The following is a 22702-nucleotide window of genomic DNA, read 5'->3' as shown; positions in this document are numbered from 1 at the left end:
CTAAGTGCGTACAAAGTGCCGGACCTGGAAACGTTGATGCTATTAGCTCAGGGATACGAGGAAAAGGGTCCAAGGATAGCTCCAAGGATGCTCAGGGATACGAAGGGAAGAGCCCAAGGATGGCACCAAGGATAATCTCAGGAACAAGCAGCGGTGTTTAGGGAGCGACAAAAGTGGAACACCGTGACAACGAGGCTAGCGAACATCGAGACAACCCATACCGTCGGAGACAGCGAGACAAGCAAATTATAAAGCCGACCGCAGTTATACCCGCAATAAACCCACTACGAACCCGTGAATTCTGTGCTTTCTCACTGAACTACTGGGCGGTTACGTTTAAACAAATTTGGTGGAACAAACACACACAATCTACTGAGCGAGCCGCACGAATCTTGTAGCGTGCAGAAAGCAAACAAATCAGTTCGTTACATCTGGCTCAGTGAAAGCAAAATAAACAGAATGGAAAAGAAGTGGCTTTACCGCCTTAAGAAGGAGGACTTCGCCCAGGTCGCACAAAGACTTAATGACGCCCTGGACGGCAGATTAGAGGACATGAGGAAGACATTGTCGGAGTATTACTCCGAGACAGAGAACGCTAACGAACGCTGAAGGGGATAACCTAGTAACAAGCTTTAGCGTCGACAACTTGCAAAGGGAGGCTTACAGGAGAGATTCAAGCCAGGACAGGAAGACAACAGTGCTGAACTCTAGACCAAGCCAGTCAGATTATGCAAGGGTCGCTAAACAAGTCCGCAAGTGGTCATTCAGGTTCGACGGGGCGGAGAAACCGTTCAAATTTCTGGTACAACTAGAATGGTCCGCCAACACCTACGGTATAGAGCAAGACATGATCCCCCGAGCGATGCCGGAGTTGCTGAAAGGAAGGGCGTTGAAGTGGTTTATCGTCAACAATAAAAAATGGAAAACCTGGGCAGAATCCATTGAGAACTTCCATCTTTACTTTCTGCCGAGAGATTTCTTCACAAGGCTTTCGGATCAGGTCAGGCAACAAAAACAGGGTTTCAGTGAGTTTAAAGACTACATGATCGACATGCAGACGATGTCGAGGCCACTAAACTATTCTGGGAGAGACATCTTAAAGATCATCAAGGAAAACTGCAGCCCAAGCTTAAGGATCCTCCTAAGGGCGTACAAAGTGCCGGACCTGGAAACGTTGATTCTATTAGCTCAGGGATACGAGGAAAAGGGTCCAAGGATAGCTCCAAGGATGCCCAAAGGACACGAGGAAAAGAGCCCGAGGAGAATTCCAAGGATGCTCAGGGATACGTAGGGAAGAACCCAAGTATAGCACCAAGGATTCCAAAAGGACACGGAGAGAAGGAGCCCGAGGAGGACTCCACGGAAACTCAAAAGATACTGAGGGAAAAGCCCAAAGATAACTCCAAGGATCGCAAAGGATAAAGGGATCTAAAGAAGAAGCACAAGGATGACTCCAAGGATGCTCGAAGGATAATGAGGAAAGACTCCGAGGATCACTCCTAGGCTACTACGGGAAAACTCGAACGATTCTACAAGGCACTACAATACGACCATACATATATAGTACAAGGAACACGTCAAGGATAACGAACGCAGAAAAGCACGAACCAAGGTCTCCAAGGATTAGTTTAGTACTAACTGGAAACACGCAGCAGCAGTCTGCCGAAGGAAGGGGGAAGTCGGCACAGCTAAGAGAGCTGTACCGAAAGAGGCCAAGCATCCCGGGGCATAATGCCCAGACGAGGAGACGGGATCGCCGGCCGGATCGGGATCCAAACCAGGAAACACAGCTTCAGGAGTCTGAAAGGGCAATCATGGTCAACAAAGGCAACCTGCCAAGAGAAAATTAACTGATGAGCACATACAAGGAGTCGGGTGGGAGATCGGAGTACTTACGAAGTGGCAAGGACGAGTGGAAACGCCGGGCTGAGGGGTAAAAAAAAATCCCGGCCGACACGTGCACGGGCATAAACAATTTGCAAAATCACCATATAACAGGGAAGGGTGCGCCTCAATAGGCAGTCGATTGGCACTGGATGATAGTGCGATCGATTGGCACAAGAAAAGAAAATGGAAATATCGGTGATGATAAACATCGCGGCGAGCAAATGGCAACGCCGCACCTGCGATATCGATATCGTAAGCAGGCCCCCTGGGTATCGATAGCCGATTAGTATCGGTGCCCAGTGGAGATTTAAAGGTGCTATGCAGAGGACGACCAGCACCGTGGAAACGTAACAGGGTAAAAGCTTCGAGGATACGTCGAGGGAGCAACGAGGGAGCGCCGAGGTGATCGGGACGAGATGGGCCATGACTCAAGGGCTAGGATACACAAGTGAACGCCGCAGAGTGGGAGCGCCGATTTTTCTTAAATCTTTCCTGAAGGGGTGAATGTGAGGAGTTGAATAACACCACACAAATCCCAGCAGCAGATGGCCGGCTGCTCACCAGGTACGCGGCGAAGAGCGTTTGGAGAACGTGAGAGTTTGAAGATCAAGAACGGAGCACGTGGGGGTTTGGAGATCAAGGACGAAGAACGTGAGAGTTTGGAGATCAAGGACGGAGAACGTGAGAGTTTGGAGAGCAAGCGAGTTTGGAGCGGGTTTGGAGACCAACAGAGTTTGGAGACCAAGGATGGAGAAAGAGAGAGCGGAGACTTGGCGAGAAGAGCGAGGGTGCCGTGTGCAAAAGGAAGTAACGGGACGCCGCGGGAGAGAAGGTGCCACATCTCGGCAGCGGAGCGGCACACAAGCATGCCATATGCGTCACGGGAATCAGCGGGACGACAGCATCAGGCTGGACATCGGCGGGAAAAAGCGCATGAAGGACAAGAGGGTCAAACTGGAGCCATGGATTTGGACCCGGTGTGGAGAGTTTCGGCGGGCCGTCCGCAAACGGGAAATAACGGTTCCCGGAAGAAAGGCACGAACCAAGGTCTCCAATGATTAGTTTAGTACTAACTGGAAACATGCAGCAGCAGTCTGCCGAAGGAGGGGGAAGTCGGCACAGCTAAGAGAGCTGTACCGAAAGAGGCCAAGCATCCCGGGGCATAATGCCCAGACGAGGAGACGGGATCGCCGGCCGGATCGGGGTCCAAACCAGGAAACACAGCTTCAGGAGTCTGAAAGGGCAATCATGATCAACAAAGGCAACCTGCCAAGAGAAAATTAACTGATGAGCACATACAAGGAGTCGGGTGGGAGATCAGAGTACTTACGAAGTGGCAAGGACGAGTGGAAACGCCGGCCGACACGTGCACGGGCATAAACAATTTGAAAAAACACCATATAACAGGGAAGGGTCAGTGAGTCAGTTAAAGACTACATGATCGACATGCAGACAATGTAGAGGCCACTAAACTACTCTGCGAGAGACACCTTAAAGATCATCAAGGAAAACTGCACCCCAAGCTTAAGGATCTTCCTTAGGGCGTACAAAGTGCCGGACCTGAACACGTTGATTCTATTAGCTCAGGGATACGAGGAAAAGGGTCCAAGGATAGCTCCAAGGATGCCCAAAAGGACACGAGGAAAAGAGCCCGAGGAGAATTCCAAGGATGCTCAGGGATACGTAGGGAAGAACCCAAGTATAGCACCAAGGATTCCAAAAGGACACGGAGAGAAGGAGCCCGAGGAGGACTCCACGGAAACTCAAAAGATACTGAGGGAAAAGCCCAAAGATAACTCCAAGGATCGCAAAGGATAAAGGGATCTAAAGAAGAAGCACAAGGATGACTCCAAGGATGCTCGAAGGATAATGAGGAAAGACTCCGAGGATCACTCCTAGGCTACTACGGGAAAACTCGAACGATTCTACAAGGCACTACAATACGACCATACATATATAGTACAAGGAACACGTCAAGGATAACGAACGCAGAAAAGCACGAACCAAGGTCTCCAAGGATTAGTTTAGTACTAACTGGAAACACGCAGCAGCAGTCTGCCGAAGGAAGGGGGAAGTCGGCACAGCTAAGAGAGCTGTACCGAAAGAGGCCAAGCATCCCGGGGCATAATGCCCAGACGAGGAGACGGGATCGCCGGCCGGATCGGGATCCAAACCAGGAAACACAGCTTCAGGAGTCTGAAAGGGCAATCATGGTCAACAAAGGCAACCTGCCAAGAGAAAATTAACTGATGAGCACATACAAGGAGTCGGGTGGGAGATCGGAGTACTTACGAAGTGGCAAGGACGAGTGGAAACGCCGGGCTGAGGGGTAAAAAAAAATCCCGGCCGACACGTGCACGGGCATAAACAATTTGCAAAATCACCATATAACAGGGAAGGGTGCGCCTCAATAGGCAGTCGATTGGCACTGGATGATAGTGCGATCGATTGGCACAAGAAAAGAAAATGGAAATATCGGTGATGATAAACATCGCGGCGAGCAAATGGCAACGCCGCACCTGCGATATCGATATCGTAAGCAGGCCCCCTGGGTATCGATAGCCGATTAGTATCGGTGCCCAGTGGAGATTTAAAGGTGCTATGCAGAGGACGACCAGCACCGTGGAAACGTAACAGGGTAAAAGCTTCGAGGATACGTCGAGGGAGCAACGAGGGAGCGCCGAGGTGATCGGGACGAGATGGGCCATGACTCAAGGGCTAGGATACACAAGGGAACGCCGCAGAGTGGGAGCGCCGATTTTTCTTAAATCTTTCCTGAAGGGGTGAATGTGAGGAGTTGAATAACACCACACAAATCCCAGCAGCAGATGGCCGGCTGCTCACCAGGTACGCGGCGAAGAGCGTTTGGAGAACGTGAGAGTTTGAAGATCAAGAACGGAGCACGTGGGGGTTTGGAGATCAAGGACGAAGAACGTGAGAGTTTGGAGATCAAGGACGGAGAACGTGAGAGTTTGGAGAGCAAGCGAGTTTGGAGCGGGTTTGGAGACCAACAGAGTTTGGAGACCAAGGATGGAGAAAGAGAGAGCGGAGACTTGGCGAGAAGAGCGAGGGTGCCGTGTGCAAAAGGAAGTAACGGGACGCCGCGGGAGAGAAGGTGCCACATCTCGGCAGCGGAGCGGCACACAAGCATGCCATATGCGTCACGGGAATCAGCGGGACGACAGCATCAGGCTGGACATCGGCGGGAAAAAGCGCATGAAGGACAAGAGGGTCAAACTGGAGCCATGGATTTGGACCCGGTGTGGAGAGTTTCGGCGGGCCGTCCGCAAACGGGAAATAACGGTTCCCGGAAGAAAGGCACGAACCAAGGTCTCCAATGATTAGTTTAGTACTAACTGGAAACATGCAGCAGCAGTCTGCCGAAGGAAGGGGGAAGTCGGCACAGCTAAGAGAGCTGTACCGAAAGAGGCCAAGCATCCCGGGGCATAATGCCCAGACGAGGAGACGGGATCGCCGGCAGGATCGGGATCCAAACCAGGAAACACAGCTTCAGGAGTCTGAAAGGGCAATCATGGTCAACAAAGGCAACCTGCCAAGAGAAAATTAACTGATGAGCACATACAAGGAGTCGGGTGGGAGATCGGAGTACTTACGAAGTGGCAAGGACGAGTGGAAACGCCGGGCTGAGGGGTAAAAAAAAATCCCGGCCGACACGTGCACGGGCATAAACAATTTGCAAAATCACCATATAACAGGGAAGGGTGCGCCTCAATAGGCGGTCGATTGGCACTGGATGATAGTGCGATCGATTGGCACAAGAAAAGAAAATGGAAATATCGGTGATGATAAACATCGCGGCGAGCAAATGGCAACGCCGCACCTGCGATATCGATATCGTAAGCAGGCCCCCTGGGTATCGATAGCCGATTAGTATCGGTGCCCAGTGGAGATTTAAAGGTGCTATGCAGAGGACGACCAGCACCGTGGAAACGTAACAGGGTAAAAGCTTCGAGGATACGTCGAGGGAGCAACGAGGGAGCGCCGAGGTGATCGGGACGAGATGGGCCATGACTCAAGGGCTAGGATACACAAGGGAACGCCGCAGAGTGGGAGCGCCGATTTTTCTTAAATCTTTCCTGAAGGGGTGAATGTGAGGAGTTGAATAACACCACACAAATCCCAGCAGCAGATGGCCGGCTGCTCACCAGGTACGCGGCGAAGAGCGTTTGGAGAACGTGAGAGTTTGAAGATCAAGAACGGAGCACGTGGGGGTTTGGAGATCAAGGACGAAGAACGTGAGAGTTTGGAGATCAAGGACGGAGAACGTGAGAGTTTGGAGAGCAAGCGAGTTTGGAGCGGGTTTGGAGACCAACAGAGTTTGGAGACCAAGGATGGAGAAAGAGAGAGCGGAGACTTGGCGAGAAGAGCGAGGGTGCCGTGTGCAAAAGGAAGTAACGGGACGCCGCGGGAGAGAAGGTGCCACATCTCGGCAGCGGAGCGGCACACAAGCATGCCATATGCGTCACGGGAATCAGCGGGACGACAGCATCAGGCTGGACATCGGCGGGAAAAAGCGCATGAAGGACAAGAGGGTCAAACTGGAGCCATGGATTTGGACCCGGTGTGGAGAGTTTCGGCGGGCCGTCCGCAAACGGGAAATAACGGTTCCCGGAAGAAAGGCACGAACCAAGGTCTCCAATGATTAGTTTAGTACTAACTGGAAACATGCAGCAGCAGTCTGCCGAAGGAGGGGGAAGTCGGCACAGCTAAGAGAGCTGTACCGAAAGAGGCCAAGCATCCCGGGGCATAATGCCCAGACGAGGAGACGGGATCGCCGGCCGGATCGGGGTCCAAACCAGGAAACACAGCTTCAGGAGTCTGAAAGGGCAATCATGATCAACAAAGGCAACCTGCCAAGAGAAAATTAACTGATGAGCACATACAAGGAGTCGGGTGGGAGATCAGAGTACTTACGAAGTGGCAAGGACGAGTGGAAACGCCGGGCTGAGGGGTAAAAAAAAATCCCGGCCGACACGTGCACGGGCATAAACAATTTGCAAAATCACCATATAACAGGGAAGGGTGCGCCTCAATAGGCGGTCGATTGGCACTGGATGATAGTGCGATCGATTGGCACAAGAAAAGAAAATGGAAATATCGGTGATGATAAACATCGCGGCGAGCAAATGGCAACGCCGCACCTGCGATATCGATATCGTAAGCAGGCCCCCTGGGTATCGATAGCCGATTAGTATCGGTGCCCAGTGGAGATTTAAAGGTGCTATGCAGAGGACGACCAGCACCGTGGAAACGTAACAGGGTAAAAGCTTCGAGGATACGTCGAGGGAGCAACGAGGGAGCGCCGAGGTGATCGGGACGAGATGGGCCATGACTCAAGGGCTAGAATACACAAGGGAACACCGCAGAGTGGGAGCGCCGATTTTTCTTAAATCTTTCCTGAAGGGGTGAATGTGAGGAGTTGAATAACACCACACAAATCCCAGCAGCAGATGGCCGGCTGCTCACCAGGTACGCGGCGAAGAGCGTTTGGAGAACGTGAGAGTTTGAAGATCAAGAACGGAGCACGTGGGGGTTTGGAGATCAAGGACGAAGAACGTGAGAGTTTGGAGATCAAGGACGGAGAACGTGAGAGTTTGGAGAGCAAGCGAGTTTGGAGCGGGTTTGGAGACCAACAGAGTTTGGAGACCAAGGATGGAGAAAGAGAGAGCGGAGACTTGGCGAGAAGAGCGAGGGTGCCGTGTGCAAAAGGAAGTAACGGGACGCCGCGGGAGAGAAGGTGCCACATCTCGGCAGCGGAGCGGCACACAAGCATGCCATATGCGTCACGGGAATCAGCGGGACGACAGCATCAGGCTGGACATCGGCGGGAAAAAGCGCATGAAGGACAAGAGGGTCAAACTGGAGCCATGGATTTGGACCCGGTGTGGAGAGTTTCGGCGGGCCGTCCGCAAACGGGAAATAACGGTTCCCGGAAGAAAGGCACGAACCAAGGTCTCCAATGATTAGTTTAGTACTAACTGGAAACATGCAGCAGCAGTCTGCCGAAGGAAGGGGGAAGTCGGCACAGCTAAGAGAGCTGTACCGAAAGAGGCCAAGCATCCCGGGGCATAATGCCCAGACGAGGAGACGGGATCGCCGGCAGGATCGGGATCCAAACCAGGAAACACAGCTTCAGGAGTCTGAAAGGGCAATCATGGTCAACAAAGGCAACCTGCCAAGAGAAAATTAACTGATGAGCACATACAAGGAGTCGGGTGGGAGATCGGAGTACTTACGAAGTGGCAAGGACGAGTGGAAACGCCGGGCTGAGGGGTAAAAAAAAATCCCGGCCGACACGTGCACGGGCATAAACAATTTGCAAAATCACCATATAACAGGGAAGGGTGCGCCTCAATAGGCGGTCGATTGGCACTGGATGATAGTGCGATCGATTGGCACAAGAAAAGAAAATGGAAATATCGGTGATGATAAACATCGCGGCGAGCAAATGGCAACGCCGCACCTGCGATATCGATATCGTAAGCAGGCCCCCTGGGTATCGATAGCCGATTAGTATCGGTGCCCAGTGGAGATTTAAAGGTGCTATGCAGAGGACGACCAGCACCGTGGAAACGTAACAGGGTAAAAGCTTCGAGGATACGTCGAGGGAGCAACGAGGGAGCGCCGAGGTGATCGGGACGAGATGGGCCATGACTCAAGGGCTAGGATACACAAGGGAACGCCGCAGAGTGGGAGCGCCGATTTTTCTTAAATCTTTCCTGAAGGGGTGAATGTGAGGAGTTGAATAACACCACACAAATCCCAGCAGCAGATGGCCGGCTGCTCACCAGGTACGCGGCGAAGAGCGTTTGGAGAACGTGAGAGTTTGAAGATCAAGAACGGAGCACGTGGGGGTTTGGAGATCAAGGACGAAGAACGTGAGAGTTTGGAGATCAAGGACGGAGAACGTGAGAGTTTGGAGAGCAAGCGAGTTTGGAGCGGGTTTGGAGACCAACAGAGTTTGGAGACCAAGGATGGAGAAAGAGAGAGCGGAGACTTGGCGAGAAGAGCGAGGGTGCCGTGTGCAAAAGGAAGTAACGGGACGCCGCGGGAGAGAAGGTGCCACATCTCGGCAGCGGAGCGGCACACAAGCATGCCATATGCGTCACGGGAATCAGCGGGACGACAGCATCAGGCTGGACATCGGCGGGAAAAAGCGCATGAAGGACAAGAGGGTCAAACTGGAGCCATGGATTTGGACCCGGTGTGGAGAGTTTCGGCGGGCCGTCCGCAAACGGGAAATAACGGTTCCCGGAAGAAAGGCACGAACCAAGGTCTCCAATGATTAGTTTAGTACTAACTGGAAACATGCAGCAGCAGTCTGCCGAAGGAAGGGGGAAGTCGGCACAGCTAAGAGAGCTGTACCGAAAGAGGCCAAGCATCCCGGGGCATAATGCCCAGACGAGGAGACGGGATCGCCGGCAGGATCGGGATCCAAACCAGGAAACACAGCTTCAGGAGTCTGAAAGGGCAATCATGGTCAACAAAGGCAACCTGCCAAGAGAAAATTAACTGATGAGCACATACAAGGAGTCGGGTGGGAGATCGGAGTACTTACGAAGTGGCAAGGACGAGTGGAAACGCCGGGCTGAGGGGTAAAAAAAAATCCCGGCCGACACGTGCACGGGCATAAACAATTTGCAAAATCACCATATAACAGGGAAGGGTGCGCCTCAATAGGCGGTCGATTGGCACTGGATGATAGTGCGATCGATTGGCACAAGAAAAGAAAATGGAAATATCGGTGATGATAAACATAGCGGCGAGCAAATGGCAACGCCGCACCTGCGATATCGATATCGTAAGCAGGCCCCCTGGGTATCGATAGCCGATTAGTATCGGTGCCCAGTGGAGATTTAAAGGTGCTATGCAGAGGACGACCAGCACCGTGGAAACGTAACAGGGTAAAAGCTTCGAGGATACGTCGAGGGAGCAACGAGGGAGCGCCGAGGTGATCGGGACGAGATGGGCCATGACTCAAGGGCTAGGATACACAAGGGAACGCCGCAGAGTGGGAGCGCCGATTTTTCTTAAATCTTTCCTGAAGGGGTGAATGTGAGGAGTTGAATAACACCACACAAATCCCAGCAGCAGATGGCCGGCTGCTCACCAGGTACGCGGCGAAGAGCGTTTGGAGAACGTGAGAGTTTGAAGATCAAGAACGGAGCACGTGGGGGTTTGGAGATCAAGGACGAAGAACGTGAGAGTTTGGAGATCAAGGACGGAGAACGTGAGAGTTTGGAGAGCAAGCGAGTTTGGAGCGGGTTTGGAGACCAACAGAGTTTGGAGACCAAGGATGGAGAAAGAGAGAGCGGAGACTTGGCGAGAAGAGCGAGGGTGCCGTGTGCAAAAGGAAGTAACGGGACGCCGCGGGAGAGAAGGTGCCACATCTCGGCAGCGGAGCGGCACACAAGCATGCCATATGCGTCACGGGAATCAGCGGGACGACAGCATCAGGCTGGACATCGGCGGGAAAAAGCGCATGAAGGACAAGAGGGTCAAACTGGAGCCATGGATTTGGACCCGGTGTGGAGAGTTTCGGCGGGCCGTCCGCAAACGGGAAATAACGGTTCCCGGAAGAAAGGCACGAACCAAGGTCTCCAATGATTAGTTTAGTACTAACTGGAAACATGCAGCAGCAGTCTGCCGAAGGAAGGGGGAAGTCGGCACAGCTAAGAGAGCTGTACCGAAAGAGGCCAAGCATCCCGGGGCATAATGCCCAGACGAGGAGACGGGATCGCCGGCCGGATCGGGGTCCAAACCAGGAAACACAGCTTCAGGAGTCTGAAAGGGCAATCATGATCAACAAAGGCAACCTGCCAAGAGAAAATTAACTGATGAGCACATACAAGGAGTCGGGTGGGAGATCAGAGTACTTACGAAGTGGCAAGGACGAGTGGAAACGCCGGGCTGAGGGGTAAAAAAAAATCCCGGCCGACACGTGCACGGGCATAAACAATTTGCAAAATCACCATATAACAGGGAAGGGTGCGCCTCAATAGGCGGTCGATTGGCACTGGATGATAGTGCGATCGATTGGCACAAGAAAAGAAAATGGAAATATCGGTGATGATAAACATCGCGGCGAGCAAATGGCAACGCCGCACCTGCGATATCGTAAGCAGGCCCCCTGGGTATCGATAGCCGATTAGTATCGGTGCCCAGTGGAGATTTAAAGGTGCTATGCAGAGGACGACCAGCACCGTGGAAACGTAACAGGGTAAAAGCTTCGAGGATACGTCGAGGGAGCAACGAGGGAGCGCCGAGGTGATCGGGACGAGATGGGCCATGACTCAAGGGCTAGGATACACAAGGGAACGCCGCAGAGTGGGAGCGCCGATTTTTCTTAAATCTTTCCTGAAGGAGTGAATGTGAGGAGTTGAATAACACCACACAAATCCCAGCAGCAGATGGCCGGCTGCTCACCAGGTACGCGGCGAAGAGCGTTTGGAGAACGTGAGAGTTTGAAGATCAAGAACGGAGCACGTGGGGGTTTGGAGATCAAGGACGAAGAACGTGAGAGTTTGGAGATCAAGGACGGAGAACGTGAGAGTTTGGAGAGCAAGCGAGTTTGGAGCGGGTTTGGAGACCAACAGAGTTTGGAGACCAAGGATGGAGAAAGAGAGAGCGGAGACTTGGCGAGAAGAGCGAGGGTGCCGTGTGCAAAAGGAAGTAACGGGACGCCGCGGGAGAGAAGGTGCCACATCTCGGCAGCGGAGCGGCACACAAGCATGCCATATGCGTCACGGGAATCAGCGGGACGACAGCATCAGGCTGGACATCGGCGGGAAAAAGCGCATGAAGGACAAGAGGGTCAAACTGGAGCCATGGATTTGGACCCGGTGTGGAGAGTTTCGGCGGGCCGTCCGCAAACGGGAAATAACGGTTCCCGGAAGAAAGGCACGAACCAAGGTCTCCAATGATTAGTTTAGTACTAACTGGAAACATGCAGCAGCAGTCTGCCGAAGGAAGGGGGAAGTCGGCACAGCTAAGAGAGCTGTACCGAAAGAGGCCAAGCATCCCGGGGCATAATGCCCAGACGAGGAGACGGGATCGCCGGCAGGATCGGGATCCAAACCAGGAAACACAGCTTCAGGAGTCTGAAAGGGCAATCATGGTCAACAAAGGCAACCTGCCAAGAGAAAATTAACTGATGAGCACATACAAGGAGTCGGGTGGGAGATCGGAGTACTTACGAAGTGGCAAGGACGAGTGGAAACGCCGGGCTGAGGGGTAAAAAAAAATCCCGGCCGACACGTGCACGGGCATAAACAATTTGCAAAATCACCATATAACAGGGAAGGGTGCGCCTCAATAGGCGGTCGATTGGCACTGGATGATAGTGCGATCGATTGGCACAAGAAAAGAAAATGGAAATATCGGTGATGATAAACATCGCGGCGAGCAAATGGCAACGCCGCACCTGCGATATCGATATCGTAAGCAGGCCCCCTGGGTATCGATAGCCGATTAGTATCGGTGCCCAGTGGAGATTTAAAGGTGCTATGCAGAGGACGACCAGCACCGTGGAAACGTAACAGGGTAAAAGCTTCGAGGATACGTCGAGGGAGCAACGAGGGAGCGCCGAGGTGATCGGGACGAGATGGGCCATGACTCAAGGGCTAGGATACACAAGGGAACGCCGCAGAGTGGGAGCGCCGATTTTTCTTAAATCTTTCCTGAAGGGGTGAATGTGAGGAGTTGAATAACACCACACAAATCCCAGCAGCAGATGGCCGGCTGCTCACCAGGTACGCGGCGAAGAGCGTTTGGAGAACGTGAGAGTTTGAAGATCACGAACGGAGCACGTGGGGGTTTGGAGATCAAGGACGAAGAACGTGAGAGTTTGGAGATCAAGGACGGAGAACGTGAGAGTTTGGAGAGCAAGCGAGTTTGGAGCGGGTTTGGAGACCAACAGAGTTTGGAGACCAAGGATGGAGAAAGAGAGAGCGGAGACTTGGCGAGAAGAGCGAGGGTGCCGTGTGCAAAAGGAAGTAACGGGACGCCGCGGGAGAGAAGGTGCCACATCTCGGCAGCGGAGCGGCACACAAGCATGCCATATGCGTCACGGGAATCAGCGGGACGACAGCATCAGGCTGGACATCGGCGGGAAAAAGCGCATGAAGGACAAGAGGGTCAAACTGGAGCCATGGATTTGGACCCGGTGTGGAGAGTTTCGGCGGGCCGTCCGCAAACGGGAAATAACGGTTCCCGGAAGAAAGGCACGAACCAAGGTCTCCAATGATTAGTTTAGTACTAACTGGAAACATGCAGCAGCAGTCTGCCGAAGGAGGGGGAAGTCGGCACAGCTAAGAGAGCTGTACCGAAAGAGGCCAAGCATCCCGGGGCATAATGCCCAGACGAGGAGACGGGATCGCCGGCCGGATCGGGGTCCAAACCAGGAAACACAGCTTCAGGAGTCTGAAAGGGCAATCATGATCAACAAAGGCAACCTGCCAAGAGAAAATTAACTGATGAGCACATACAAGGAGTCGGCTGGGAGATCAGAGTACTTACGAAGTGGCAAGGACGAGTGGAAACGCCGGCCGACACGTGCACGGGCATAAACAATTTGAAAAAAACACCATATAACAGGGAAGGGTCAGTGAGTCAGTTAAAGACTACATGATCGACATGCAGACAATGTAGAGGCCACTAAACTACTCTGCGAGAGACACCTTAAAGATCATCAAGGAAAACTGCACCCCAAGCTTAAGGATCTTCCTTAGGGCGTACAAAGTGCCGGACCTGAACACGCTGATTCTATTAGCTCAGGGATACGAGGAAAAGGGTCCAAGGATAGCTCCAAGGATGCCCAAAGGACACGAGGAAAAGAGCCCGAGGAGAATTCCAAGGATGCTCAGGGATACGTAGGGAAGAACCCAAGTATAGCACCAAGGATTCCAAAAGGACACGGAGAGAAGGAGCCCGAGGAGGACTCCACGGAAACTCAAAAGATACTGAGGAAAAAGCCCAAAGATAACTCCAAGGATCGCAAAGGATAAAGGGATCTAAAGAAGAAGCACAAGGATGACTCCAAGGATGCTCGAAGGATAATGAGGAAAGACTCCGAGGATCACTCCTAGGCTACTACGGGAAAACTCGAACGATTCTACAAGGCACTACAATACGACCATACATATATAGTACAAGGAACACGTCAAGGATAACGAACGCAGAAAAGCACGAACCAAGGTCTCCAAGGATTAGTTTAGTACTAACTGGAAACACGCAGCAGCAGTCTGCCGAAGGAAGGGGGAAGTCGGCACAGCTAAGAGAGCTGTACCGAAAGAGGCCAAGCATCCCGGGGCATAATGCCCAGACGAGGAGACGGGATCGCCGGCCGGATCGGGATCCAAACCAGGAAACACAGCTTCAGGAGTCTGAAAGGGCAATCATGGTCAACAAAGGCAACCTGCCAAGAGAAAATTAACTGATGAGCACATACAAGGAGTCGGGTGGGAGATCGGAGTACTTACGAAGTGGCAAGGACGAGTGGAAACGCCGGGCTGAGGGGTAAAAAAAATCCCGGCCGACACGTGCACGGGCATAAACAATTTGCAAAATCACCATATAACAGGGAAGGGTGCGCCTCAATAGGCGGTCGATTGGCACTGGATGATAGTGCGATCGATTGGCACAAGAAAAGAAAATGGAAATATCGGTGATGATAAACATCGCGGCGAGCAAGTAGCAACGCCGCACCTGCGATATCGATATCGTGAGCAGGCCCCCTGGGTATCGATAGCTGATTAGTATCGGTGCCCAGTGGGGATTTAAAGGTGCTATGCGGAGGACGACCAGCGCTGTGGAAACGTAACAGGGTAAAAGCTTCGAGTATACGTCGAGGGAGCAACGATGGAGCGCCGAGGTGATCGGGACGAGATGCGCCATGACTCAAGGGCTAGGATACACAAGGGAACGCCGCAGAGTGGGAGCGCCGATTTTTCTTAAATCTTTCCCGAAGGGGTGAATGTGAGGAGTTGAATAACACCACACAAATCCCAGCAGCAGATGGCCGGCTGCTCACCAGGTACGCGGCGAAGAGCGTTTGGAGAACGTGAGAGTTTGAAGATCAAGAACGGAGCACGTGGGGGTTTGGAGATCAAGGACGAAGAACGTGAGAGTTTGGAGATCAAGGACGGAGAACGTGAGAGTTTGGAGAGCAAGCGAGTTTGGAGCGGGTTTGGAGACCAACAGAGTTTGGAGACCAAGGATGGAGAAAGAGAGAGCGGAGACTTGGCGAGAAGAGCGAGGGTGCCGTGTGCAAAAGGAAGTAACGGGACGCCGCGGGAGAGAAGGTGCCACATCTCGGCAGCGGAGCGGCACACAAGCATGCCATATGCGTCACGGGAATCAGCGGGACGACAGCATCAGGCTGGACATCGGCGGGAAAAAGCGCATGAAGGACAAGAGGGTCAAACTGGAGCCATGGATTTGGACCCGGTGTGGAGAGTTTCGGCGGGCCGTCCGCAAACGGGAAATAACGGTTCCCGGAAGAAAGGCACGAACCAAGGTCTCCAATGATTAGTTTAGTACTAACTGGAAACATGCAGCAGCAGTCTGCCGAAGGAAGGGGGAAGTCGGCACAGCTAAGAGAGCTGTACCGAAAGAGGCCAAGCATCCCGGGGCATAATGCCCAGACGAGGAGCCGGGATCGCCGGACGGATCGGGGTCCAAACCAGGAAACACAGCTTCAGGAGTCTGAAAGGGCAATCATGGTCAACAAAGGCAACCTGCCAAGAGAAAATTAACTGATGAGCACATACAAGGAGTCGGGTGGGAGATCGGAGTACTTACGAAGTGGCAAGGACGAGTGGAAACGCCGGGCTGAGGGGTAAAAAAAAATCCCGGCCGACACGTGCACGGGCATAAACAATTTGCAAAATCACCATATAACAGGGAAGGGTGCGCCTCAATAGGCGGTCGATTGGCACTGGATGATAGTGCGATCGATTGGCACAAGAAAAGAAAATGGAAATATCGGTGATGATAAACATCGCGGCGAGCAAATGGCAACGCCGCACCTGCGATATCGATATCGTAAGCAGGCCCCCTGGGTATCGATAGCTGATTAGTATCGGTGCCCAGTGGAGATTTAAAGGTGCTATGCAGAGGACGACCAGCACCGAGGAAACGTAACAGGGTAAAAGCTTCGAGGATACGTCGAGGGAGCAACGAGGGAGCGCCGAGGTGATCGGGACGAGATGGGCCATGACTCAAGGGCTAGGATACACAAGGGAACGCCGCAGAGTGGGAGCGCCGATTTTTCTTAAATCTTTCCTGAAGGGGTGAATGTGAGGAGTTGAATAACACCACACAAATCCCAGCAGCAGATGGCCGGCTGCTCACCAGGTACGCGGCGAAGAGCGTTTGGAGAACGTGAGAGTTTGAAGATCAAGAACGGAGCACGTGGGGGTTTGGAGATCAAGGACGAAGAACGTGAGAGTTTGGAGATCAAGGACGGAGAACGTGAGAGTTTGGAGAGCAAGCGAGTTTGGAGCGGGTTTGGAGACCAACAGAGTTTGGAGACCAAGGATGGAGAAAGAGAGAGCGGAGACTTGGCGAGAAGAGCGAGGGTGCCGTGTGCAAAAGGAAGTAACGGGACGCCGCGGGAGAGAAGGTGCCACATCTCGGCAGCGGAGCGGCACACAAGCATGCCATATGCGTCACGGGAATCAGCGGGACGACAGCATCAGGCTGGACATCGGCGGGAAAAAGCGCATGAAGGACAAGAGGGTCAAACTGGAGCCATGGATTTGGACCCGGTGTGGAGAGTTTCGGCGGGCCGTCCGCAAACGGGAAATAACGGTTCCCGGAAGAAAGGCACGAACCAAGGTCTCCAATGATTAGTTTAGTACTAACTGGAAACATGCAGCAGCAGTCTGCCGAAGGAAGGGGGAAGTCGGCACAGCTAAGAGAGCTGTACCGAAAGAGGCCAAGCATCCCGGGGCATAATGCCCAGACGAGGAGACGGGATCGCCGGCCGGATCGGGGTCCAAACCAGGAAACACAGCTTCAGGAGTCTGAAAGGGCAATCATGGTCAACAAAGGCAACCTGCCAAGAGAAAATGAACTGATGAGCACATACAAGGAGTCGGGTGGGAGATCAGAGTACTTACGAAGTGGCAAGGACGAGTGGAAACGCCGGGCTGAGGGGTAAAAAAAACTAAACTGCGGCCGACACGTGCACGGGCATAAACAATTTGCAAAATCACCATATAACAGGGAAGGGTGCGCCTCAATAGGCGGTCGATTGGCACTGGATGATAGTGCGATCGATTGGCACAAGAAAAGAAAATGGAAATATCGGTGATGATAAACATCGCGGCGAGCAAGTGGCAACGCCGCACCTGCGATATCGATATCATGAGCAGGCCCCCTGGGTATCGATAGCCGATTAGTATCGGTGCCCAGTGGAGATTTAAAGGTGTTATGCGGAGGACGACCAGCGCTGTGGAAACGTAACAGGGTAAAAGCTTCGAGGATACGTCGAGGGAGCAACGAGGGAGCGCCGAGGTGATCGGGACGAGATGCGCCATGACTCAAGGGCTAGGATACACAAGGGAACGCCGCAGAGTGGGAGCGCTGATTTTTCTTAAATCTTTCCTGAAGGGGTGAATGTGAGGAGTTGAATAACACCGCACAAATCCCAGCAGCAGATGGCCGGCTGCTCACCAGTACGCGGCGAAGAGCGTTTGGAGAACGTGATAGTTTGAAGATCAAGAACGGAGAACGTGGGGGTTTGGAGATCAAGGACGAAGAACGTGAGAGTTTGGAGATCAAGGACGGAGAATGTGAGAGTTTGGAGAGCAAGAGAGTTTGGAGAGCAAGAGATTTTGGAGAGCAAGGGAGTTTGGAGAGCAAGAGAGTTTTGAGCGGGTTTGAAGACCAACATAGTTTGGAGACCAAGGATGGAGAAAAAGAGAGCGGAGACTTGGCGAGAAGAGCGAGGGTGCCGTGTGCAAAAGGAAGTAACGGGACGACGCCGGATTTTAAACGCGGCCGTGAGCTTTGGACCGAGAGAGAAGGTGCCACATCTCGGCAGCGGAGCGGCACACAAGCATGCCATTTGCGTGAATCACGGGAATCAGCGGGACGACAGCATTAGGCTGGACATCGGCGGGAAAAAGCGCATGAAGGACAAAAGGGTCAAACTGGAGCTATGGACTTTGGACTCGGTGTGGAGAGTTTCGGCGGGCCGTCCGCAAAAGGGGAATAACGGTTCCCGGAGGCCCTATATAAGCCCGCAGTACGCTGGCAGGGGGATCAGTCAGTCGATTACGGTCAGTCGAGGAGTTAAGACAAGCAGTCGATCAAATACCGAGTAAACATAAACCCAACCAAGTAAACTACGAGGGAGCCACCACAAGGCGAGTCGTCGAAAGCAGCACCGTGGGAGCCTACAAGGAGCAAGATTGACACGTCGAGACGTTCGGGATCAGGAGTCTCCGGACTGAGACACAGGTGGCTGAGGTCTGAAGGGGCACCACACGGCTAAGTCAACGCGGTCTGCTTATTTTGCCAACGAGGTCCTGGCGTTACGCCTGGAGGATCTACCAGACTGGGAGCAGTGAAGGCCGGCGACAAGAAATCGTGAGCTCGGGGGTAAGCCTGTCAAACCCCATTGTACCTCGCTCCAAGCACTACATAGGCATGTCCCGGCGGGAGCCCCGTGCGCCAAGTGGAGTTGAGCAAGTCCTGGCGCGACGAGCCCAAAGGGAGAGAAGTCCCGGGTATGCCTACGAACCCAACACAGAAGTCACGCATAGCCACCCAGTCAGGAGCAGTTCGCAGGACGACGCCACCAGCCAGCTGGCAAGGAGAATCGAGCCCGCAGGAACGGCACAGACAGTACGCGAAAGGGTGAGGCTAGGGTGGAACGTTCGTTTATACCAGGCGTAGAAGCGAAGTGAAAAGCGAGGCAGCTTCCTTTCAGATCCTGGAGAACTCGTCAGTCTGTTCACTCTAGTCTAAGAACGGTGACGCTACCCTTAGCCCGCACGGCTGACCCCATAACGAGTCTGAATCGTGGCCGAGCAGTCACCGAGCCAAACGCGTCAGGAACAAGCAGCGGCGGAGACAGCGAGACAAGCAAATTATAAAGCCGACCGCAGTTATACCCGCAATAAACCCACTACGAACCCGTGAATTCTGTGCTTTCTCAATGAACTACTGGGCGGTTACGTTTAAACCAATTTGGTGGAACAAACACACACAATCTACTGAGCGAGCCGCACGAATCTCGTAGCTAACAGAAAGCAAACAAATCAGTTCGTTACATCTGGCGCAGTGAAAGCAAAATAAACATAATGGGAAAAAAGTTGATTTACCGCCTTAAGAAGGAGGTCTTCGCCCAGGTCGCACAAAGACTTAATGACGCCCTGGACGGCAGATTAGAGGACATGAGGAAGACATTGTCGGAGTATTACTCCGAGACAGAGAATGACCCACAACTTGCCGACATCTGGGCTGAGCTGGAAGCTGTGTATTACGGCAGAGCCGGGCCGAGCATCACGCTAACGAACGCTGAAGGGGATAACCTAGTAGCAAGCTTGAGCGTCGACAACTTGCAAAAGGAGGCTTACATGAGAGATTCGAGCCAGGACAGGAAGACAACAGTGCTGACCTCTACACCCAGCCAGTCAGATTATGCAAGGGTCGCTAAACAAGTCCGCGAGTGGTCATTCAGGTTCGACGGGGCGGAGAAACCGTTCGAGTTTCTGGTACAAGTAGAATGGTCCGCCAACACCTACGGTTTAGACCTAGACATGATCCCCCGAGCGATGCCGGAGTTGCTGAAAGGAAGGGCGTTGAATTGGTTTATCGCCAACAATAAACAATGGAAAACCTGGGCAGAGTTCATTGAGAGCTTCCTTTACTTTCTGCCAAGAGATTTCTTCACAAGGCTGTCGGATCAGGTAGGCAACGAAAACATGGTTTCAGTGAGTCAGTTAAAGACTACATGATCGACATGCAGACGATGACTTAAAGATCATCAAGGAAAACTGCACCCCAAGCTTAAGGATCTTCCTAAGGGCGTACAAAGTGCGAGACAGGGACACGTTAATGCTATTAGCTCAGGGATACGAGGAAAAGGGTCCGAGGATAGCGCTGTGGAAACGTAACAGGGTAAAAGGTCCGAGGGAACGTCGAGGGAGCAACGAGGGAGCGCCGTGGTGATCGGGACGAGATGCGCCATGACTCAAGGGCTAGGATACACAAGGGAACGCCGCAGAGTGGGAGCGCTGATTTTTCTTAAATCTTTCCTGAAGGGGTGAATGTGAGGAGTTGAATAACACCACACAAATCCCAGCAGCAGATGGCCGGCTGCTCACCAGGTACGCGGCGAAGAGCGTTTGGAGAACGTGAGAGTTTGGAGATCAAGAACGGAGAACGTGGGGGTTTGGAGATCAAGGACGAAGAACGTGAGAGTTTGGAGATCAAGGACGGAGAACGTGAGAGTTTGGAGAGTAAGAGATTTTGGAGAGCAAGTGAGTTTGGAGAGGGTTTGGAGAGCAACAGAGTTTGGAGACCAAGGATGGAGAAAGAGAGATCGGAGACTTGGAGAGGAGAGCGAGGGTGCCGTGTGCAAAAGGAAGTAACGGGACTCCGCCGGACTTTGGACGCGGCCGTGAACTTTGGACCGAGAGAGAAGGTGCCACATCTCGGCAGCGGAGCGGCACACAAGCATGCCATATGCGTCACGGGAATCAGCGGGACGACAGCATCAGGCTGGACATCGGCGGGAAAAAGCGCATGAAGGACAAAAGGGTCAAACTGGAGCTATGGACTTTGGACTCGGTGTGGAGAGTTTCGGCGGGCCGTCCGCAAAAGGGGAATAACGGTTCCCGGAGGCCCTATATAAGCCCGCAGTACGCTGGCAGGGGGATCAGTCAGTCGATTACGGTCAGTCGATTACGGTCAGTCGAGGAGTTAAGACAAGCAGTCGATTAAATACCGAGTAAACATAAACCCAACCAAGTAAACTACGAGGGAGCCACCACAAGGCGAGTCGTCGAAAGCAGCACCGTGGGAGCCTACAAGGAACAAGATTGACACGTCGAGACGTTCGGGATCAGGAGTCTCCGGACTGAGACACAGGTGGCTGAGGTCTGAAGGGGCACCACACGGCTAAGTCAACGCGGTCTGCTTATTTTTGCCAACGAGGTCCTGGAGTTACGCCTGGAGGATCTACCAGACTGGGAGCAGTGAAGGCCGGCGACAAGAAATCGTGAGCTCGGGGGTAAGCCTGTCAAACCCCATTGTACCTCGCTCCAAGCACTACATAGGCGTGTCCCGGCGGGAGCCCCGTGCGCCAAGTGGAGTTGAGCAAGTCCTGGAGCGACGAGCCCGAAGGGAGAGAACACAGAAGTCCACCAGCCAGCTGGCAAGGAGAATCGAGCCCGCAGGAACGGCACAGACAGTACGCGAAAGGGAGAGGCTAGGGTGGAACGTTCGTTTATACCAGGCGTAGAAGCGAAGTGAAAAGCGAGGCAGCTTCCTTTCAGATCCTGGAGAACTCGTCAGTCTGTTCACTCTAGTCTAAGAACGGTGACGCTACCCTTAGCCCGCACGGCTGACCCCATAACGAGTCTGAATCGTGGCCGAGCAGTCACCGAGCCAAACGCGTCAGGAACAAGCAGCGGCGGAGACAGCGAGACAAGCAAATTATAAAGCCGACCGCAGTTATACCCGCAATAAACCCACTACGAACCCGTGAATTCTGTTCTTTCCCAATTAACTACTGGGCGGTTACGTTTATACAAATTTGGTGGGACGAACACACACAATCTACTGAGCGAGCCGCACGAATCTCGTAGCGAACAGAAAGCAAACAAGTCAGTTCGTTACATCTGGTGCAGTGAAAGCAAAATAAACATAATGGGAAAAAAGTGGATTTACCGCCTTAAGAAGGAGGTCTTCGCCCAGGTCGCACAAAGACTTAATGACGCCCTGGACGGCAGATAAGAGGACATGAGGAAGATATTGTAGGAGTATTACTCCGAGACAGAGAATGACCCACAACTTGCCGACATCTGGGCTGAGCTGGAAGCTGTGTATTACGCTAACGAACGCTGTAGGGGATAACCTAGTAGCAAGCTTGAGCGTCGACAACTTGCAAAGGGAGGCTTACAGGAGAGAGTCGAGCCAGGACAGGAAGACAACAGTGCTGACCTCTAAACCCAGCCAGTCAGATTATGGAAGGGTCGCTAAACAAGTCCGCGAGTGGTCATTCAGGTTCGACGGGGCGGAGAAACCGTTCGAGTTTCTGGTACAAGTAGAATGGTCCGCCAACACCTACGGTTTAGACCTAGACAAGATCCCCCGAGCGATGCCGGAGTTGCTGAAAGGAAGGTCGTTGAAGTGGTTTATCGCCAACAATAAACAATGGAAAACCTGGGCAGAGTTCATTGAGAGCTTCCTTTACTTTCTGCCGAGAGATTTCTTCACAAGGCTGTCGGATCAGGCAGGCAACGAAAACATGGTTTCAGTGAGTCAGTTAAAGACTACATGATCGACATGCAGACGATGACTTAAAGATCATCAAGGAAAACTGCACCCCAAGCTTAAGGATCTTCCTAAGGGCGTACAAAGTGCGAGACAGGGACACGTTAATGCTATTAGCTCAGGGATACGAGGAAAAGGGTCCAAGGATAGCTCCAAGGATGCGCAAAGGACACGAGGAAAAGAGCCCGAGGAGAATTCCAAGGATGCTCAGGGATACGAAGGGAAGAGCCCAAGGATAGCAACAAGGATTCCCAAAGGACACGGAGAGAAGGAGCCCGAGGAG

General features: G+C 52.8%; 1 protein-coding gene across 1 annotated transcript; it reads left to right on the top strand.

Annotated features, from left to right (window-relative positions):
* Nucleotides 1-1177: 1177 nt before the first annotated feature.
* LOC127012084 (uncharacterized) lies at nucleotides 1178-16966 on the top strand. The gene is made up of 2 exons (XM_050890296.1): nucleotides 1178-2289; nucleotides 16102-16966. Exon 2 carries the CDS (start codon nucleotides 16245-16247, stop codon nucleotides 16755-16757), a length of 513 nt encoding a protein of 170 aa, XP_050746253.1. The 5' UTR covers nucleotides 1178-2289; nucleotides 16102-16244; the 3' UTR covers nucleotides 16758-16966.
* Nucleotides 16967-22702: the final 5736 nt, after the last annotated feature.

Source organism: Drosophila biarmipes, unplaced genomic scaffold (genome assembly GCF_025231255.1).
Source record: "Drosophila biarmipes strain raj3 unplaced genomic scaffold, RU_DBia_V1.1 ptg000019l, whole genome shotgun sequence".
NCBI lineage: Eukaryota > Metazoa > Arthropoda > Insecta > Diptera > Drosophilidae > Drosophila > Drosophila biarmipes.
Note: the sequence above shows the minus strand (reverse complement) of the source record. Positions and strands in the feature narration are given on the sequence as shown.